Source organism: Microtus ochrogaster, chromosome 4 (assembly GCF_000317375.1).
Source record: "Microtus ochrogaster isolate Prairie Vole_2 chromosome 4, MicOch1.0, whole genome shotgun sequence".
NCBI classification, from domain to species: Eukaryota; Metazoa; Chordata; class Mammalia; order Rodentia; family Cricetidae; genus Microtus; species Microtus ochrogaster.
The window spans coordinates 81,700,717-81,720,149 of NC_022011.1; the positions used below are offsets into that span (position 1 = coordinate 81,700,717).

General features: G+C 45.0%; 1 protein-coding gene across 2 annotated transcripts in view; it reads left to right on the top strand.

The window, feature by feature from the left end:
- The first annotated feature begins 6 nt into the window (after window positions 1-6).
- Window positions 7-19,433, top strand: part of Rapgef4 (Rap guanine nucleotide exchange factor 4) — a 260,996-nt gene continuing 241,569 nt past the window's right edge. For both annotated transcript variants that reach the window (XM_005346569.3, XM_005346570.3), the window contains exon 1: window positions 7-119. In XM_005346569.3, the coding sequence (XP_005346626.1) occupies window positions 55-119 (65 nt within the window). In that variant the 5' untranslated portion in view covers window positions 7-54. The remainder of the gene's footprint in view (window positions 120-19,433) is intronic.

Sequence of the window (19,433 nt, forward strand, 5' to 3'; positions counted from 1 at the left end):
GGAGGCGCGCGGGAGGTGGCCGCGGCCCGGGGCCACCGCGCGCCGCTGCCCAACATGGTCGCTGCGCACGCTGCACACTCTCCGTCCTCGGCCGAATGGATTGCCTGCCTAGATAAAAGGTATGCCGCGTGGGGTGCGGGATTTGGATCTTGGGGAGCCACTCGTGGGGTGCCACCTGCGGGAGAGCATTCCACGTGCCGGGGAGCGGAATGCGGCGCCGCGGGGGACAAGACACCAGCCTGCCCTGGTCCCCTTCCGCCCCACAGACTCCACGCTCCACTCGTGGGTGGGTGGGTGTTTCCCTTGGCAGTAAGACCTGAGAGAGTTCATCTATGAGGCTTCAGACTGTCCAGGCCCTCAGGATGAATGTCCTTTAAGTTTTCAGGAGGTGTGTGTGTGTGTGTTGGGAGGGGGGGGGTCATGCAGGTGTAGTCACCTTTTTTGTTTCTGAAAACCAAGTGCGAGGGACTCAGGGGAGCTGTCAAGTCTCTTGCTGAAATCCACAGCTCTTACCTTGGGCGCTCACTCAAGGTCTGTGTTAAGAAGGTCACGGGGAGGTGGCTTTCATCTTCATCTCTGCAGCAGCAGCAAAGACCCTCACTCTAAAGAGAATTTAAACCGCAGAGAGTGCTGACTCTGGCCAGCCTCTGAGGAAGGTGCTGTGGGTGACAACGGATTGCAGTTGTTTCCAGGCTCTGACAGTGTCATTTTCTGTTTGTCTAGATTGCAAATTGAACAGTAAACATTACACAGTATGTTAGCAATTATAGTTTATTACCCGAAGGAAAGAGGTGCTGCATCCGAACTCTGACAGAAACAAGCAAAAGGTCTTGTATTTGAACTGCCCCTGAATCTCAGAGTTCGGTGCCAAAGGCCAGGGGTTCACACCTTGCCACTATCTGCATGATATCTGTATTTGCATTTATGGGAAATATTCTGTGCTCTGCCATACTAAACATTTTTCAATGAACAGATTTGTAACCAGATCAAACTTGAGGATCTCAAGTGTGGCCTGTTTTACTGTTATAGGCCTTGATGAGAAGATATTAACTAAGAAGAGCTAAATGTAACTCATTTGAGTAACTTAATGTGATAAACGATCTTGGCTTTTAGTTACCACACAGTAGCAGGAATATTTTTGGCAGGCATTGCCCCGTTCCTGACTAAAATGGTGTCTACTAATATTAGAGAAATTACACGCAGCAAACACTAAGACAATTGAAGAGATGGTTAAGTCATACAGAATTCTGTGGAGGAATTAAAGTCATATTTTAAGCGGAGTGCCTGCTAATGTGATCAGTAATCTAAATTTAATACTTTAGGAGGAGTGAATTATAAAACAAGAGATAATCAAGAGCTTGCACTTAGCCTATAAATAGCTAGCAGCGCATCCTCATGAGTGATAATTCTGGGTCGTAAGCAACATAACTTCTCTTTGCCGAAATGCGCAGTGTGCAGTTTTTGAACAGTCATTGGAAATCCTTCAGTCAGTGAGGACTTGTGGAGTCACACACAGATCGGTGCTGCTGGGAGGCTCTGACGTCTCCACCGGCGCATCTGCCTACCTGGTTGTGTTTGGAATGGACTTCCAGAACATGGTGCCGCAGTCTAAAGCCACCGTTCATAACGAGCAAACAACAACAGTAACCAAACCATAACAAAATGCCACTCCTGCTCCTGAACCTGGTGTTTCTGAAGGGCAGGGGAGTGGGCCTATCCCCAGAGCTCTCGCGAGTTCTCATCTTGCGCGAATCCCTTTTACTTCCTGAGTTGGAAAAATGAGGCTACGAGCGTCTCAAGCTCACCTCCCAGCAACGGGTGGACAGATGGAAGGGAGGAGGAAAAGGTGCCAAGTGCACTGAAAACAAGGGATGCCGGCTAAGCATTTTGTTTCCTGGTGCGCCTGTCCTGTGGCCTTGATCCCAGAATTCCTAAGCAGAGCCCATGAGGAGCGGCGGCGATTTCATCGCAAGTGGGCAGTTGGAGGCAGATTTTGAAGTTACGTTTTAAAACATAGTCTGTTAATTTTTTAAAAGAGAATGAAGGCTGAGAGTGTGGACTAAAATTGTCCGGGAAGCTCCCTGTAATGCCTCCTTCCTGGGGCATTGCCTTTAATGAGCCTGAGAGGTATTAATACCCTGTTCCGGGCACTGGGCTAGGCATTGAGGGTGCAACAAATGAGGCTTGCTCTTAGCTTCGGGGTGCTGATGGCTTTGTGGTGGGGTAGCTAGGTAACTGTGCGACTGCAGCCCAACGATAAATGTTTGAATAAGAACGTGTACAGTGCTTTGGAAATGTAGTCAGGCCTGGATGTAATGGGCTGAGGGCAATTCTACCAAAGGCAGAGAAGAGGGAAGAGGTCAGGACGGACGGATGAGCAACTTGGGCAAAGGCACACAGATGTGGCAAGGGACTCTGCTTTCCTCTCCACCTCAAATTCCTCTTGTGACCAAATCTAGACTACAGGAAGATACACTCTGTTTTCTAAATCTTTTTTCATGGCCATTTCCAAGTGTGCATAAGAAAAGCAGGAACGATGCAGTGAAGAGGGAACCAGGACTCTGCTGCTGGCAGCAGAGGGAGTTCAGCTCAGAAATGTAGTTCAAATGCATGCAGGAGCCGAGTGACCAGCAGCGTGACTCTCTGGGGAAAAGAGGAGCCCTGAGATTGGGACAGAAGAGAGTAGAGGGGAGGGTGTTGTTGATGGAGATGGCGTGGTCAGTAACACATCTGCTGTAAGGACACCTGAATTTGGATTCCGAACACTTGTGTTAACAACATTGCTGGCATTGCAGCAAATGTCTTCAGGTACAGCAATGGGGGAGCATAGGCAGAAGCCTATTGGCCAGCCAGTCGAGCCAAATTCATGAGCTCCACATTCAACAGGATACCCTGCCTTACAAAGTAAGGTCGAGAGTGACAGTCAAGGAAGACACCCAGCTTTGCCTTCTGACTTCTGCATGCATGTACACATATAACACATACACGCATAACACACACGTATGCATACATGCACATTTATGCCCAGGTACACACATACACACACACACATCAAACTTTATAAAAAGAAAAGAAAGAATAGAAAAGTCTACTTGAGAGAAGACATACGTAAGGAAAATTGAAGTGAAACATGCCAACATGGAAAACAAAGCAGAGAAGTGTGCACTTGGCACGCCTACAAAGCAGTCCTGGTTGGGACAACACTCTCTAAACTCACATGTGAAGAGGGAGCCCCAAAACACGTAGATGTGCTGATTAGGCTAAAGAAAGAAAATGCCAAGCGTTTTACTGTCAGCTGCTTCCAGTCATGGATGTGGTCATTCTGAGGTGTCTATAAATGCCTAAAACCTCGAGTGATGTCAGACATTAGGATGTATAAACCGACACTGGAAAGTTTTGATAACGCTCGTGGATGCGAAACAAGTTTACTGATTGCTTACGGATCTTACATAGATTGCTCCTGGGGCTGAGACAGTTCACTAGAAATGAAATTGTATAATTATTTCCTACTATTTGGGATTTAAAATAGTCAAACGGCACTTTAAAAAAATGTGATGACCTTTATGTAATTTTAATGAAAGGTTTTGGCTTCCTGTGTCTTTAAGAACTGTTTCTAGGTAATGACTTGTAAGGGCATCACCAAGTCACATGGTTGGGGGATCGCCTGTTCAGCAGACCATGGCCCGTGAATCCCCCAAGAATGGCTCTAAAGGTCCTGATTGGTTGGAAAATAAATAAAAAGAGTAATAGTTCACGATCCATAAAGTTTATATGAATTTAAATTTCAGTGTGCATCAACAGTTTTATTGGAAGACAGCCACACTTACTTGGCTCCATATTGTCTGTGGCTGCTGTCGCTGCGGTGACAGAGTGGGGTGGTGGCAAGGAGGCTTGTGGTCCACAGAGCTTAAATGTTTACTGTGTGAATGAACCTCCCCAGAACACATGGCTGTCCTTCGCTCGAGACGAGCCGCTCACCCAAGAGAAGGATGGCGAGCTACTAGAGGTAGCAGGAGCATCTTCTCTCTGGAAAGAGTTTGCCATTCCTTTTGCCTGAGGTTCTGTAACAGTTTTGGGAGGGGAGGTGTGGTTGTTTATTCTACCTGAAGATTCCTGTCCCACAGGCCGAAGCAGAAGATGAAGTCAAGGATGGTGGAGCATGTTAGACAGGATGTCATCTTTTTTTTTCTGCCCCCCCCTTCAATCCTCTCCCAAAATATCTCCATGCTCCCAATTTACTCAGGAGATCTTGTCTTTTTCTACTTCCCATGTAGATTAGATTTATATTTGTCTCTCTTAGGGTCCTCACTGTTGTCTAGGTTCTCTGGGATTGTGAATTGTGGACTTTTTTTTCCCCCCTTTTTATGGGTCTGAGTTACTTCACTCAATCTGATATTTTCTAGATCCATCCATTCAGGCTGTCATCTTTTAAAGGCAACTATATCTTTTTCTTTTTTAAAATTTTTGTATTTATGTTTCCTTTAAACACATACACACTTCTGTTGATGCTTCCTTTGCACGTGACTTGCTCCCATATAGATGGTATGTTAGTATTTTGATGTGGTAGGAATGAAATTGAAAGAAATCAAGGAGCACTTTCGCTAAAACCAAAATACTTTGCAGGACACATGGTGCGAGAAGATGACTCAGAAATCAAAGAAACGTCAGAAACGGTCTCTAGAGGGATGGAGAAGATCAAAGACGCACACAGAGCAGAACTGTGGCTCTGGGGAGGCTGGTGTCAACTAGGCAGGACCCTAGGGATGGCATTCCTCTGGTACTTTCTCTAGGACTCAGGGCTGGCCTTGCTCACACTCCAGGATTCTTGATTTGTCAGCATACTGAGAACGCATGCATGTTTCAGAGGTGGTTACACAGGCATCAGACTCCTGAGACCTTAGAGACCAGTCCTTAACTTGGTGGTAAATTTGTACCAGCCGACAAGTGGACAAGCTCATCTTTCGGCTACTGCAGTTGTGCCAGAGGCCAGCTGAGGAGGGAAGCCAGTCATTAGCAGAAGCACATCTCTGGAATTTCCAAAGGGAAGCTAGGCTGCCGGGAGGTCAGAATGCTCACTTGCTTCTCCAGTCTACAGAGTGTGCTCTTTTCCCAGTGCCACAGAGGTGGGAATTGAATTCTAATCGCAAGGTAATTCTGGGGACACTTGAGGACAGCTTTGCTGTCCCATTTTCTAGTTAGATGACCACTGCAAAGAGCTCCCAGGGTGCACTTTGTCCGCTGTAATAAGACAAGTCAGACTCCGTGGTAGCTGCCTGCTTGTTTCTCGGTCTACATCCTTCGACATTGGTGGCTGTATCTAATTCATCCCTTTATCTCCAGCACCTGACTGCTGCCCTCAGTGTGGAAGGTGCTCACAGGGCCAGGGGGAGGTGATCACATACATCGTCTCCTCTGTGCCCAGGTGGCCTGTGCAGCTCTCTGGCAAGATGGAAGGCGTAGGTGGTGGATTAGCGTTGTCTTCATGGGCCTCTGCTTCTCCTGGTTCCTGGCTGATGCGAATCCTGGCTTTGGGGTGGGGGTAGGGAGACGCATCATAACTATTTTAGCCAGCTGTTTCAAAAGTTCAATCTATTTTTATTGTGGAAGATCTCAGAACGCATAGACTAGTGAGAGCCTCTATTCCATCACTTCCCACCCCCAAAACCATGACCTCACTGCTAACCCTGCTTTATTTTCATGCCCATTCATTCTCCTCTGTCCCCAGGATTGGTTAGGTAGTGAGTTAATTAGTTAGCTAGTTAGTTAGTTAGTTGTGTACGGTGTGTGCCCGCACATGTGTGCATACGCTGCAGTGTGTGGGTGCTGAGTGCAGGAGCATTCAGGAGCCCCTTCTTACCTTCCATCTTGTTTGAGCAGGTCATCCCTTCCTCCCTCGCAGTGTGCTATGTGCTAACTGGCCCCAGATCTTCTGGGCCGGTCTTCGGCTGCTGCCCCCCACCTTGCTGTTAGGGGTGCTAGAATTACAGATCCATGCTACCTAGTCCTGCTTTGGTCTGTGGGTTCTGGACACAGGTTGTCAGGCATGTGCGCAGTGTTTACCCACCGAGCTTCTCCCCAGCCTCCTACCCCTGGGTGATTTTGAAGTAGTCCCCACATGCAGTCTCTAATCTGCAGCTATTTCAGTACATAGCTCAAAAAGGTAAGGGTTTATAAAGAAAATAGTGCCTGGTGGTGGTGGTGCACACCTTTAATCCCAGAACTTGGGAGGCAGAGGCATATGGATCTCTGACTTCGAGGCCAGCCTGGTTTACATAGTGAGTTCTTGGACAGCCAGGGCTACACAGGAAAACCCTGTCACTCAAAATAATAATAATAATAATAATAATAATATTGCCATTACTATACATTGCAAATTTTGACACTAGTTCCTTAACATATATATTTTTTTTTTTTTGGTTATCTCAAAACTTTTTTCATTTCCTTTGCATCTGTATTTTCTGAAATTGGCATTCGGGTTATCTTGGTCAAATTCTGATTTATGTTTTGGTGAGAACTTCAGTGGAATTATGGCGTTCCATCAAAAAGCCCATGGTGTCCGTCTATCTCTTTCTGTGATGTTAGCAATATATTATTTTCAAGTTTCATGTCTGATATTTCTGCATTTGCAGCTTCTTAGGGGACAGCTCACTGTGGCCTCGAGACCATGGGAACACATGCTGTGTATATGCTGAGCAGTAAGAGGGCAGGCTGCACAGCCCGGTGTCTAATGGGGGTTAGTGCTCTGGCTCTGGTTTTATTTGCAGAAGGGCATTCGGAAAGGGAAGCATGGCCAGATCTGATGCCCTCAAGACGAGACATGGGCACGAGGACCAGTGAGCCTGTGAGAGGGGCAGCTGGCCCAGTACACCCTTGTCCCTGCCACCTGTCCCTTGCCCTGAGTCTGGGAGACTGAGTTGTCCATAGGAGAGTGATGTCCAGCAGAGCCAGTGCAGCCTCCCCTCTTCCTTGGGCTCCCGTACGTAGACTTCTGGCTTCTCCAGTGATAGTGAGACTAACATTGCCCTTTCTCAGAATTCTCCTGGATTTCTAAGCTTTCACCATCCTTCCTTAGTGCCAGGTTAACCTCCCAGACTATTTCCCCAAGCCACAGGCAGATTTTGCTTCTGGCAGATTTATAGCTACGTCCTCAAGAGAGGCCTGGAAGAGAGTGGCCATCCTCTGCTTTTCTTTCTCCCCGAGAGCGAAGGCGCAGGAGGCTCTGTTCTAAGGAGTACTGAGAGGAAGGAGATGGAAATAGCTGGGTGGATGGTAGGTAGGGAAGCAGCTGTACCTCCGAAGGAAAACAGCAGACCGGCCTGGGTGGCAGCAGCCGTCTCCAGCTGGCCGTGTTGACTCAGCTGCCTCTGTGAAGCACGAGGATCTCCTGTGGAAAAGCGAAACATGTGACCTCTCTCTTCTCCATACATGTTCTTTCTTCCATGTCTCCCCCCCCCCCCCAACTGGGAAGACTACCCAAACTTTGAGCCCAAGGCCCATGTTACAGACCAGGTACACTCGTCTCTGCACAGGGCAGTGCCCTTGTGATACCCTGTTGACATTTTGGGGGTGCACTGCCTTCACCCTCCACTGCCACAGAAGCTGGAGAGAAAGGGAAAAAAGCCGATGTTCTTCCGGTCTCTTGCTCCAGTCCAGGTGTCCACGTCACACAGTGATGTAGTAGAAGACTACCCAACAACTGCAAGTCGGCCCTTGGTTTCCTGGAAGATGGAGATGTCGATACCCTTGCTGTCCAGAAGGCCTGGGCCTGTGACAGCTGTCTTGTAACCCCAAATGAGGGACCAAGACCGAGGCCCGGTGCTGACCTTGCTCAGCTCTTGTGTATCTTAAGATTTTTCTGTCTTGTGAGGAAAACAATCCTGTGCGCCTAGAAGCTACTCTTTGTTGTGCTTTTTTTCCCCCTTTGCTGTTGAAACCACCTGCAATCTAACAAGCTGGCATGTGTCTAAAGTTCTTACCTCTCTTCGCCCCTCGTCCCCGTTAGGTTTTCCTTCTTTTGATTTATCGACGATATCACATTTCTGTATTTTCAGACTTTCGAGTCTACCTATGTCCTTTTGGACATTCAGAGTCACCGATCCTTCCTCCCCTTTTTACCACTGTATTCTGTTCGCTTCCAGGGCCTTATCCTGGGTGTTCCTCATCAGCGCACAGCCAGTACAGCTTCCTTTTAGGTAGCCCGATCTGGATTCAAATTCCAGCGTTGCCACTCACCAGCCGTGTGGACCAAGCTGTTCTGTTTTCTGAACTTCTATTCTTGAATCTTTCATCTTCAGAGAAAGCTGCAGTGATGACCGTGCTGGGATTGCGGCCAATTCAAGGACAACTGAGTGGTTTTCTCTGAGTCTGAGTAGCGGAGGTGGCAAGAGTTTGGGGATCACCGTATGTAGGTTCAGATATTTGGCTTGATTTGATCAGTAATAAATTTTTCGCCAAGCAAATGAGTTACTGTATAACTGTTTTACGCAGTGTCTGTAAATAGTTTCACTTATTCGTTTTGATTAATTTTGCTTTTTCTAATTTTTCTTGCCTACCTACACTAGCTATGAATTCTGGGACATGGTTGAAGAAAAATGGCCAAGATGGACAGCACCTTTGAGTTCTTACCTTACAGGAAGGCTTTTTGTTTCACTGTGGAACTTTAGGTCTGATGACCTCCACCCCCCATCTGAGACCCCCCTTTCTTATACTTTCTTTTATTTTAAAGCGAGTTTCATCTTCTTAAAATAAGATGATAGTGTGAATTTTTGTTTCTCTTTCGGATTCTTTTGTTTCTCCTAGAAACATAAAATCCTTGATTGATTCCCCCCCCCCCATTCTTCTTTAAACACAATCCTGCTCTGTCACCTCGACTGTCCCGGAACTGCAGGCTGCTCCCAGGTCACAGTCATTCTCCTGCCTCAGCCTCCTGAGAACTGGGATCACACACTGAGCCACCACAGCTGCCCGAGTTTTGAATGATAAATCCACCGATTGATTCCGATTTGAAATACAGCTTTGCCATGTTATATTACATCTTGATAGCTCGCTCTGTCTAGCTGTTTAATATTTTATCAGTGCTGTCTTCACATCTATCGACGAGGGATGGAAACTGACTTTGTAATAATATTTCTTTCAGGTTTTAGTAGCATGATTCTTTGGGCTTCCTAGTGTTTCCTCTGTTTTATTCCCCTCTAATTTTAAAAGAAATTGTCAAAGATTGATACTGTTTTTTGAAAACGTGTTTATTGTTTTAGGTTTTTAATTTGTAGAAAGATTTTTTTTTTTATGACTGATCCAAACTTTTTCATAGCTAAAAGATTTCTGTTTCTTCTGGTCATGTTTTTGACCAGTTCCTTTAGGAGTTGATGCCTTTCATGCATGTATACTATCAGATGTATTGGCATAGTGCTTCTGAGTTACCCTCTGCCATCTCTGTGACCAAACACCTGAGGGGAAGCGACCTATGGGAGAGGAGTTATTTTAACTCACAGTTAAGAGGCAGGGAATGGTTGGGGGCTGGGGTGCGAGGTGGCTGGGGACAGTGTAGCCTCAGTCATGAAGTGAATCTCCTTTACCCTTTCTATTTGGTCTGTCACCATCATGAGGTGATAGCATCCACGTTCAGGGTAAGTCTTCCCTGCTCAGTTAATTCTCCATGGAAACGCTCTCACAAGCATAGCCAGAGGTGTGTCATTGGGAAAATGGTCCTTTGCCCATTTTTCAGTCCATTTTGGTTTTGCTTTTTTTTTTTTTTTTTTTGCCATTGAGTTGTATGATTTCCTCTATCTTTTGGATATTAAGTTCTTACCAGATACACAGTTTGAAAATATTTTCTATTTTATGGGCGGCCTTTTTACTCTTTGGATGGCTTCTTGGTTAGGAAAGTCCCTGGTTATTTATTTATTGGTTTCATTATTTATTTATTTTGAAGTCTTTTAAAAAATCATTCCTTTGATTTTTTTTGTGAGATTATTATATAATTGCAAAATTTCCCCCTATCCTTTCCTCCCTCCAAATCCTCCCACACACCTCTCCTGACCTGCTTTCAAATTCACAGCCTCTTTTTTTGCTAACTATTGTTACAAGCATCTATGGACACACACACGCATCTATGTCTTTATACCGTTACTTGTATGTATGTGTGCCTTCAGAGCTGACCGTTTGGTACTGGGTAACTAGTCAGCGTGCTGTTTCCTGGGGAGGAGTAGTTCTCCTGCTGTTACAAGGTTCTTTATTGAGTATGCCACAGGAGGGTTGGCTGCTTAAGTCTTGCATGCTGTCTTCATCAGCTCTTTAAACAAATGTGTGGCGTAAGAAAGCTCTGCTTTCAATGTCCCATGCCAGGCCTTTCTCACTTCCCTGCTCGCCTCCTTCTCCCTGCCGCGCGCTCTTTTCCGCCTTCCCCAAACCAGATGTGGCACATCTGATTTGATCAGATTTAGTCACCTTTTTCCTACTGTCGTGCGTTCATTTATTCACTCGGGCCTGACCTTGCTTTCTACATGCCAGGCACTCTTGCCGATTGCCCGTTAGTGAGAAAACCGACAAAGCCCTTGACCTTGCAAACTGAAACACTCAAGGAAAAGAAGATACTCCTTCCGTCAGTCCTCAGGACATGACTGAGTAACTGGTTGTGTGCTAGGCCCTCTTCCAGCTGGCACAGACTACAGCAGTGAGCAGGGTCTTGGAGCTACAGGCAGCTGTATACAGGAGCAGGGATGCAGAAGTAGGCAATGCCGCACAAGCATCTCTGCGGCCACGTTCAGCGGTGACAAGAGCAGTGTTAGAGACTAAAGCAGAGGCCGGGAGAAGAGACCTAGAGGCACTGTTATTTGAAAGAGGATGGCCAGAGAGGTCTTTCTACTGAAGTAATGCCTCATTCAGAGCCTCGAGTGAGCTGTGAGTTACTTGAATCTAATTTAAATCCAGGCTATACCGAATGGGTGGATGAGACATTTTAGAGCGGAGTTGGATGGGCGCCCATGGTGAGGACACAGGCTGAATAAGTATGGTGTATCCTTTTGTTTTGTGACAAGATCCGACTTTGAAAAAGTACCCGTGTTTTGTTAACTACTTTTGTTGCCATAATAGATGAGGGTAATTTCATGAAATGGATAAATGAAGGCTTTTGGAATTCTTGGTTATCTTTTAAAAATTACACACTTGCTTATTTATTGGGTAAGTATGTATGTATGTTTGGGGGGCACCTGTGTGCCATGATACATGTGTGTAGATCAGAGAACAATTTGTGGGAATCAGTTCTCTCTTGCCTTGTGGGCACTGGGGGTCAAACTCTGGTCATCAGGCTTGGAGGCAAGCGCCTTTGCCTACTGAGCCATTTAGCCAGCCCTGGGCTATTTTTAAATACTATTATTTAGAGCTATATTTAAAAATGGGATTGGAGCTGGGCAATGGTGACATAAGCCTTTAGTCCCAGCACTCAGGAGGCAGAGGCATGCAGATACCTGTGAGTTCAAGGCCAGCCTGGTCCACAAAGTGAGTTCCAGGACAGTCAGAGCTGTTACACAGAAAAACCCTGTCTCGAAAAACCAGGAGGGAGAAATGGAGAGATGGTTCAGCGGTCAAGAGTACTTGTTGATCTTGCAGAGGATGTGGTGGTTTGAGTGAGAATGTCCTCCGTACACTCGTGTGTTTGAATGCTTGGTTTCCAGTTAGCGGAACTCTTGGGGGAGGATTCAGAGTATGACCTTGTTGAAGGAGGTGTATTACTGCGCGTGAGGCTCGAGGTTTCAAAAGCCCTTGCTAGGCTCGGTCTCTCTCTCTCTCTCTGCAGATTATGATGTAAAGCCCTCAGCTGCTACTGCTCCGGCACCATGCCTGTTTGCTTCCCACCTGTCATGATGATTTGGACGAGCCCCTCTAAAACTATGAGCAAACCTCCAATTAAATGCTTTCATATATAAAAGTTGCCTTGGTCGTGGTGTCTCTTTACAGCAGTAGAACAGTAACTAAGAGAGAGGATCTGGGTTTGGTTCCCAGCATCTACATTGTGGCTCAGAAGCACGTATAGCTCCAATATCAGAAGAATCGGGTGCTCTTTTGACCCCCACATGCACCAAGTATGCACATGGTATACATACCTACTTACAAAACACTAACACGTAAAATAAAATAAACACCTTCCATTTTTTAAAGGTACAATGAAAATGTAATTCATTTTAGTTTTCACCCTCCCTAGCCTCCCTCTTTGCCTCTCTTCCTCTTCCTCTTCTTCTCTTTATGGCTTTCAACATCATCTGTAGTGTAGTCCACCTGGATTTGAGTTCACACCCTCCATTTCAGCCTCGCAAATTCTGGGATTATAGGAGTGCACCTCTGCCCTCACTTCCACCCCTATCCCAACTTCTGGAACGCTGGGATTATAGGAATGTCCCCTCCCACCCACCTTAGTTTTCCAATACAATAATTGTTTTTTAGGAAAAAGCAAAGCTGCCTTTGGGAAACAGCCGAGTGTCGTTCGGCTCAGAAGCGGCAGGGCTGTGAGTGTCGCTGCCGTCATCCCTACTCTAAGGATGAACTTGGGATTTTTGTATCCACCTGGCTTAGTTTTGCTGGGAGAGAATTTAGTGCCCGTCTGGGGCCCCTTAGGCTTCTGAGGCTGAAGTCCTTGAAGGAAATGGCCTGGAAATCCTGCCAGTTTCCTGTTTGAAAGATATGTTTGCTAGTTTGAACATTGTGTGTGTGCACGCGCGTGCGTGTGTATATGTGTTTGTGTGTGTGTATTGTGTCCATATCATGGTTTCCTCAGCACAATTTAGCAGTAGCAGTATGCTTTCTTTTATTATGTCAGAAATTGAAGCCCACTTGAGAATAGCGAGTCTGCTATAGTGTTAGCCTACCTCAGACTTCCCTGATGGTATTTGCAGACCTAAATTGTGGAGTTGGAATTATCTGGCTTCTGGCTAGATTTTCTATTTTATTTGCCTAAAATACTTCGGAAACTTACATCAGGAATCCTGTGTAAGGCACAGATAAGGGAGTCCTCTCTGCTACAACAGGGCACCGCTGTAGAAGGCAGCTTACGCCTAAAGCAGATCTCGGCACAGCCGGGCTGGGAACCCCACTGGCTCAGTGTGAGCAGGGCATGTGTCCTGTGCTCGCTCACCTCCTGCCGCTGTAGCGGTATATTATTATAAGCTTGTGAATACACCTTATCTTCCCCTCAATTGAATTTGATCCTATCTCTACCGCTGTGCTTCCTACCTTTTCAGCGCACGGCTGGATATTTATCTTAACGTCGGAGGCTCGTTTTAGAATTCAGCATTCAACAGGTTCTGGATGTCAAAGTAAATTTAATTTTTAAAACCCCTGCGGCTTTAGAGAATTAATATATAGTTTGTCTCTCTTATCAGAAGTTCTAGCGACAGGAGAAATGGGTAAGAAAACTGTGCCTCGGGGGAGTGTGCGGAAGGCAGGAGGGCTAGTTAATGCTAGTGTTGTTTTTGGTTACCTGAAAGATAATGAAATCAAAATAAGTTAAATATATGAATATATTAATCATCATTCTTAGGGAATGCATATAGGTATCATTGAGAAGAGAGTGAGGAATGACAGGAAAAAATAAAAGAAATTACTTTTAGACTATGGAGCAATTATCTAAAAGTGAGGTTTTCTTTATTTTTTTCATTATAGTTGAACCTCATGTTATGCTATTTGTTCACCCACTGTTGGTTTTTAATCTGCCGCAGTCAAGCTCTACCGCAGGAGAATGCCCCTGTGAGTGGACTAGGGAAAATAGTTTAAATCTCTTCCTTTCTGTCAGGATGAGCAGCGTGCATGGCTGATCTCATGTGCTGCCTTCTGCTTGTTTGTCTCATTACACAGGGAAGACTGCACCCGTGTGAGGCTATCTCAAGGCCATAGCCCTGAAGCAGTTGAAAAGATCTCAAAGTCCTTTAAAATGAGCGGAAAGGGAGTTACAGAAGAGGAGAACATTGAGAGTCCCTGATTTTAGATGTAAGACGTGTGGCACCACGAAAATGCTCACTTGTGACCCAGTTACCGTCACCTCCTCCTCCCTTGGGCTGGGGGGTTCTGGAGTGCCCAGTGCCCCCCTCTCTGCTTTCCTTCTTTCTGAGATTATTACTAAGTAGCATGGAATAACATCTTTCTCCTTCCCAGATGGAAAGGAAAACAACACAGGCTGTAACTGGAACTTTTTTTTAGTTTTTTTTGAGACAGGGTTTCTCTGTGCTGCTTTGGCTGTCCTGGAACTCACTCTGTAGATGAAGCTGCCCTTGAAATCACAGAGATCCACCTGCCTCTTTTGTCTGAGTGCTGGGATTAAAGGCATGCATCTCCACTGCCTGGCAAAACTATCTTTTATTCGGAGTCAAATAAAAGAATTGTCAAAGCCTGTTCAACCCAGGACAGTTGGTCATAGATTTTACTGTACTTACTCCCTGCAGCGTTTTCGGTATGAGTATTTCTTAGCATGTTTTAGCCCAGACTCAATGCCTTTGTGACTTTTGAAATGAACATTATAGAATACTTACAGGATGATCATTTCCTAGGTTGCTATATTTTTATAAATATAAGTTTGTATAAGTCCCCCCCCCCCATTCAGAGACAGGGTTTCTTTGTGAAGCTGTCCTGGCTGTCCTGGAACTCACTCTGTAGACCAGGCTGGCCTTGAACTTAAATATCTGCCTGCCTCTGCCCTCTAAGTGCCAGGATTAAAGGCGTGTTTCACCACACCCAGCTCGATTTTTATAAATATACTTTTTAGTGGCTGAAATCATATGGCTCATTTGAATTAAGCGTTTTTAAAAAATCGTTTTTGCACTCCCTTGAGGCACCACAAATACTGTGGTTGGCAAAAGGACAGCCTATTCCAATTCTTAGCCTTCTCAGTAATCTTTCTGCTGTGGGTGAATTCCAGGAGCCGCTTCAAAACATTGGGTGTACCCAGATGTGCCTAGCTGATTCTTTAGATGCCTGGGTTGACAGTTCCTTCTGTTTTCTACCTCTCTTGTTGACCAACCTTTCTACTAAGGGAAGTAAGGCAGCCTCCCCAGACCCCATCCCTGGAAAAGGACTGAAGATGGCAGGGCCAGCCTAGCTTGCAGCTCTTAGTTTCCGGGTCGCACTGTGCTAATGTCCTAACCCTGGGCCAATGTGTTAAGGTGTTCAGTGTGCCCTCTCTGTCAGAAATACTTGTATTTCTTATAAGGAATTCCTGCAGAAGTAGAACCCTTAACTCAAAGAAGGCCAGGGGGAGACACAGGGAGCCTGTGGCTCTTCTAAGTCGCACCCATTGGTGTACTGCACCTCCCGATGTGACCTGTGCCCAGGTACAACACAGTAAAGGCGCAGTCCAAGTCAGGGAGCTGAAAAATTGAGAGAGGGAGGCGCAGAGGACGAGAGTGAGGATACCATGGCTGCAGTTAGGAGATCTTAGAGTGTTGTTTCTATGTAGCAGATGGGAAGAGAATAGGGACTCAACATCCCCAAGACAAGTCCTGAGCACCAAGAAAGCAAGCCACCGCAGCCGAGGCACGCAGGCTGCTAGGAAATGTAGAAGTGACATTATCAGGACAGCCTTAGTTGGCATGCCATGAACAGATAACATATGGCTCTTTGGTTGCCATGTCCCTGGAAACATATCTGTTTGGGAGAAGGTGTGACCTTTGTATAGTTTCTAGCTCCCGAATGCCTGCTTTTGGTGCATCTAGAGGGTGTGAAATTGTGTCTACCCAGTTTACCTGAGAAAAATTGCTGCCATAGAACAAACATGGAATTCTGATTGTGAATAAGATGGAGTGGTTGCAATTCTCCCTGTTCCTTCCCTGAAGTTCACTCGGGAGCTCTGACATTGTATATGAAACAAACAGAAAAGCGATTCCGAGAGGTAGAGAGAAAACAGTGAGTGGGTTTGGGGGCCTTTCTTGCTGGAGAGTGACAGTGAGTCCTCTGAGTTTTTGTTTTTTGTCTTTTTTGTTTTTGTCACATATATATATATATCCCACAATGGGTGTTGGAATTTACATTGATCCAGAAATATTAAAAACAAAACAAAAAACCCTTATAAAACTTATCCTAAGGAAAGCCTATTTATCTGTGATCATAGGACCAAGAAAAGGGACAGCCCTGATGGAGCACAAACGTCTAGACAACAATGGCTCTCTTTTAGTCAAACTCTACACAAACTGAGGGCTTACTGCTGTGGAACAATGGTCTTGTGCCCTGTCACTTATATTGTATTATTTTAATAAAACACTGATTGGTCAGTAGCCAGGCAGGAAGTTTAGGTGGGGTGACGAGAACAGGAAAATTCTGGGAAGAGGAAAGAGTCAGTCTGCAGTCATCACCAGATACAGAGGAAGCAAGATGAGAATGCCCTACTGATAAAGGTACTAAGCCACATGGCTTACATAGGCAAGAATAATGGGTCAATTTAAGATGTTAATAATTAGTTAATAAGAAGCCTGAGCTAATAGGCCAACCAGTTTATGATTAATGTAGACCTCTGTGTGTTTCTTTGGGACTGACCAGCTGTGTGACCAGTCAGGACAGAAACCTCTAAGTGTTGGTTACAAGATGTTATGGATAATGGTCTGGACAAAAAGATAAACAAAGAATTATCAATACACAGCCCTTTGTTCCTTGCAACCATTCTGTATGAGGGGAACTCAAGGTGCTTTTAGACGGGGACACTCAGATTCGTCACTGGCCGCCTGACCCAAAAGGAATGACTGAAGGAAGTGCCTGAGACAAAATGGAAATAAGAAAGGAGGAATCTCTGGGTATCAGGAAAGAAGAAAATATAATGGAAGAAGGGAAACAATAGGGGACAAGAGAACGGAGACTCAGAACAGCTAGCTGCACACCACACACACGAGAGCTGGGTGGGGACCAGGAAGTGTCTGCCTTTCTCCAGTGTTCTGAAACTACTCCATCCATTTAGAAGCTCCCCAACAATGCTCTTTCCTTGGAGTGCTAGGACGGTGTTAGGTGATGAGTTCCTGCTCCCGTCTGCTTTGTTTCTTCTACCAAAATGAAGAATAAAAGCCATATGGAAACCTACTGTTTTGTAATGAAATAAAAATATTTTTTAAATGTTTGGAGGGGAATACCTGCAAGGTTAGAAAAATCCTTACCCAGAAGTCATGGGGTATTAAACAAAATCCCCTGTGCCAGGATTAGCTACCTCCTAATGAGTTGTTGGATGGGGGCCCTGGAATCCCCAAAACAATAAAAGCTTTTGCCATTCCTCGTGTGTGTACCAAATCTAGACAGTAGGACTCTATTCCTGAAGAAGCAACACATCAAGAGGGGACTTGTCCTGACTAGTTTTATGTCACCTTGATACAAACTTGAGTCTCCTCAATTGGGAAAAATGCTTCCATAAGATCAGCTGTAGGGCATTTTCTTCATTAGTAATTGGTGGGAAAGGCCCCAGCCCATTGTGGGTGGAGCCGTCCCTGGGCTGGTGGTTCTCAGCTCTATAAGAAAGCAGGCTGAGCAAGCCAGGGGGAGCAAGCCAGAAAGAAATACCTCTCCATGGCCTGTGCATCAGCTCCAGCCTCTAAGATCCTGCTCTGTTTGAGTTCCTGTCCTGGTTTTCCTTCAATGGTGGACTACAGTATGGATGTATAAGCAAAATAAACCCTTTCCTCCACAACTGGCTTTTTGGTCAGGTGTTTCATCACTGCAAGAGAAACTCTAACTAAGACGGGGACATTATGTGCCATAGTCTTTAGTGAATTACATTGTTGGGATGTGTGAGGTTTTCATTGATTGAGACAAAAATATATATATTGTTTATACACAGACAACCCAGCTCTCTGCCAAGTGAAATCTTGGGAATCAAGGTCATTGAAAGTATGTATGCAACAACAGACAGATGTTCATATTGTTTTGTTTAGGTGTATTGCCAATTTAAAATGCAAAGAGGGAGAATATACATATTATTTAAAATTTTTGTTTTGGCTGGCTTTATGTGCTACGTATATTCTTCTGAACAGAACATGGAGCTATTTATAATCTTGTTTTTGTAAATGAAATATTTGATTTATCACATTTTAAAGCAATTTCAGTTGGAAGTTGCACTAGCTGTCGTGGGAGCCAGTAGATTTTTTTGCAGCCAAAAGTGGGGAGAAAAAAAATAAAAAGCAAAGCTTTTGTGGATTCATCAAGAAATAGCACTTCCTGGCAGGGATGCTTGGGCAGAAGAGAGCCAGCTGCGCCTAGTGACGTCAGCACCCCAGTCTCACGGAGGCATGACTGGCTGTTTCTGCCTGCAGTGCTGATTCTGGTAATCTTGCTCCCTTCGGAGTACCACGGGGTGCAGTCTCTCACTGCGCATAAGCATATTATGGCCACGTGGTTTTCGTGAAAAAGAAAGAAAGAAAGAAGTTGTGCATTGTCCAAGATGAAAACAAGCAGCCTGCTATTCACATGACAGGTTCTTGTAAAAATTCTAAACACACAAACTTTTCTTGCCAAATCTTTTAGTAAAATTGATACTCAGAGCAGTGGCTCTTTGCATTGCTCAGCTCTTAAGTGCTCCTTGAATTTTCACCCTGAAAAAGAGCTAATTCGTTTGTTAATCCCACCAAATGAAAGTAAAGCCCATTGCCCACATTCTTTTAGTCATAAGCTAGGTTTATTTTTTTATCTATTTATTTTTTTTGTCAGACAGGGCTATCTCCCTAAGTTGGGGCTTGAGGAAACAGCATCATTCATAGGAGAAGGTGGGGTTTATATTAACCCCCAAACTACAAGGCTAGGGGGTTTTCAAAAGTGGTGTTTTTTTTTCTTGGTTTGTGTGTTTGCTTGTTTGTTTGTTACATAGAAACTTGGCAGAACATTTCAAAATTGTTTGGTGGAACATCTTATCAGGGTAGAGGTTAGGGTATGGGGGTGGAATTCTAGAAAATGGGTCAAGACCTGGTCAAACCAAAGTTCTACAGAAAATAGGAATGTGTTTATTCTGACCTTGTAACAAGATGGGTTTTAATCTTAAGATGGAGTCAGGCTGGTCCGTCATTCTCCCCCTCGTCTCATGTGTCCCTTTCAACTATTTGATAGGTAGCAGTCATTTCTATCTGTTGTGTGGCAGCAGATAATAATAATGTCAGCAGACAGCAGGCATATTAGCATTTTCTAGTTGTATCATGGCTAGGGTCTTTCTCATTGCATCTGATTGGTTAGCACAGAAAGACTACTTTTTTTCTTAAAACCATCCCTTCTGGGTGCCCTATCATAAAGTAGACCTATTTTAGCTAAAGAATCTACCTGTTGATAAATCTTGCTCTCTTTGGCTTTAACAGGTGTCTTGATGACAGTGAGGGAACCTGGTATGCCAATAAGCATTCTATATAGCCACTTTGTTCCTTTGTCATGCAGTTTCCTCTGGGTTTAACATTCCAGTCTTTGTTGAGGATAAGGGGTGATACATTCTGTTCTGT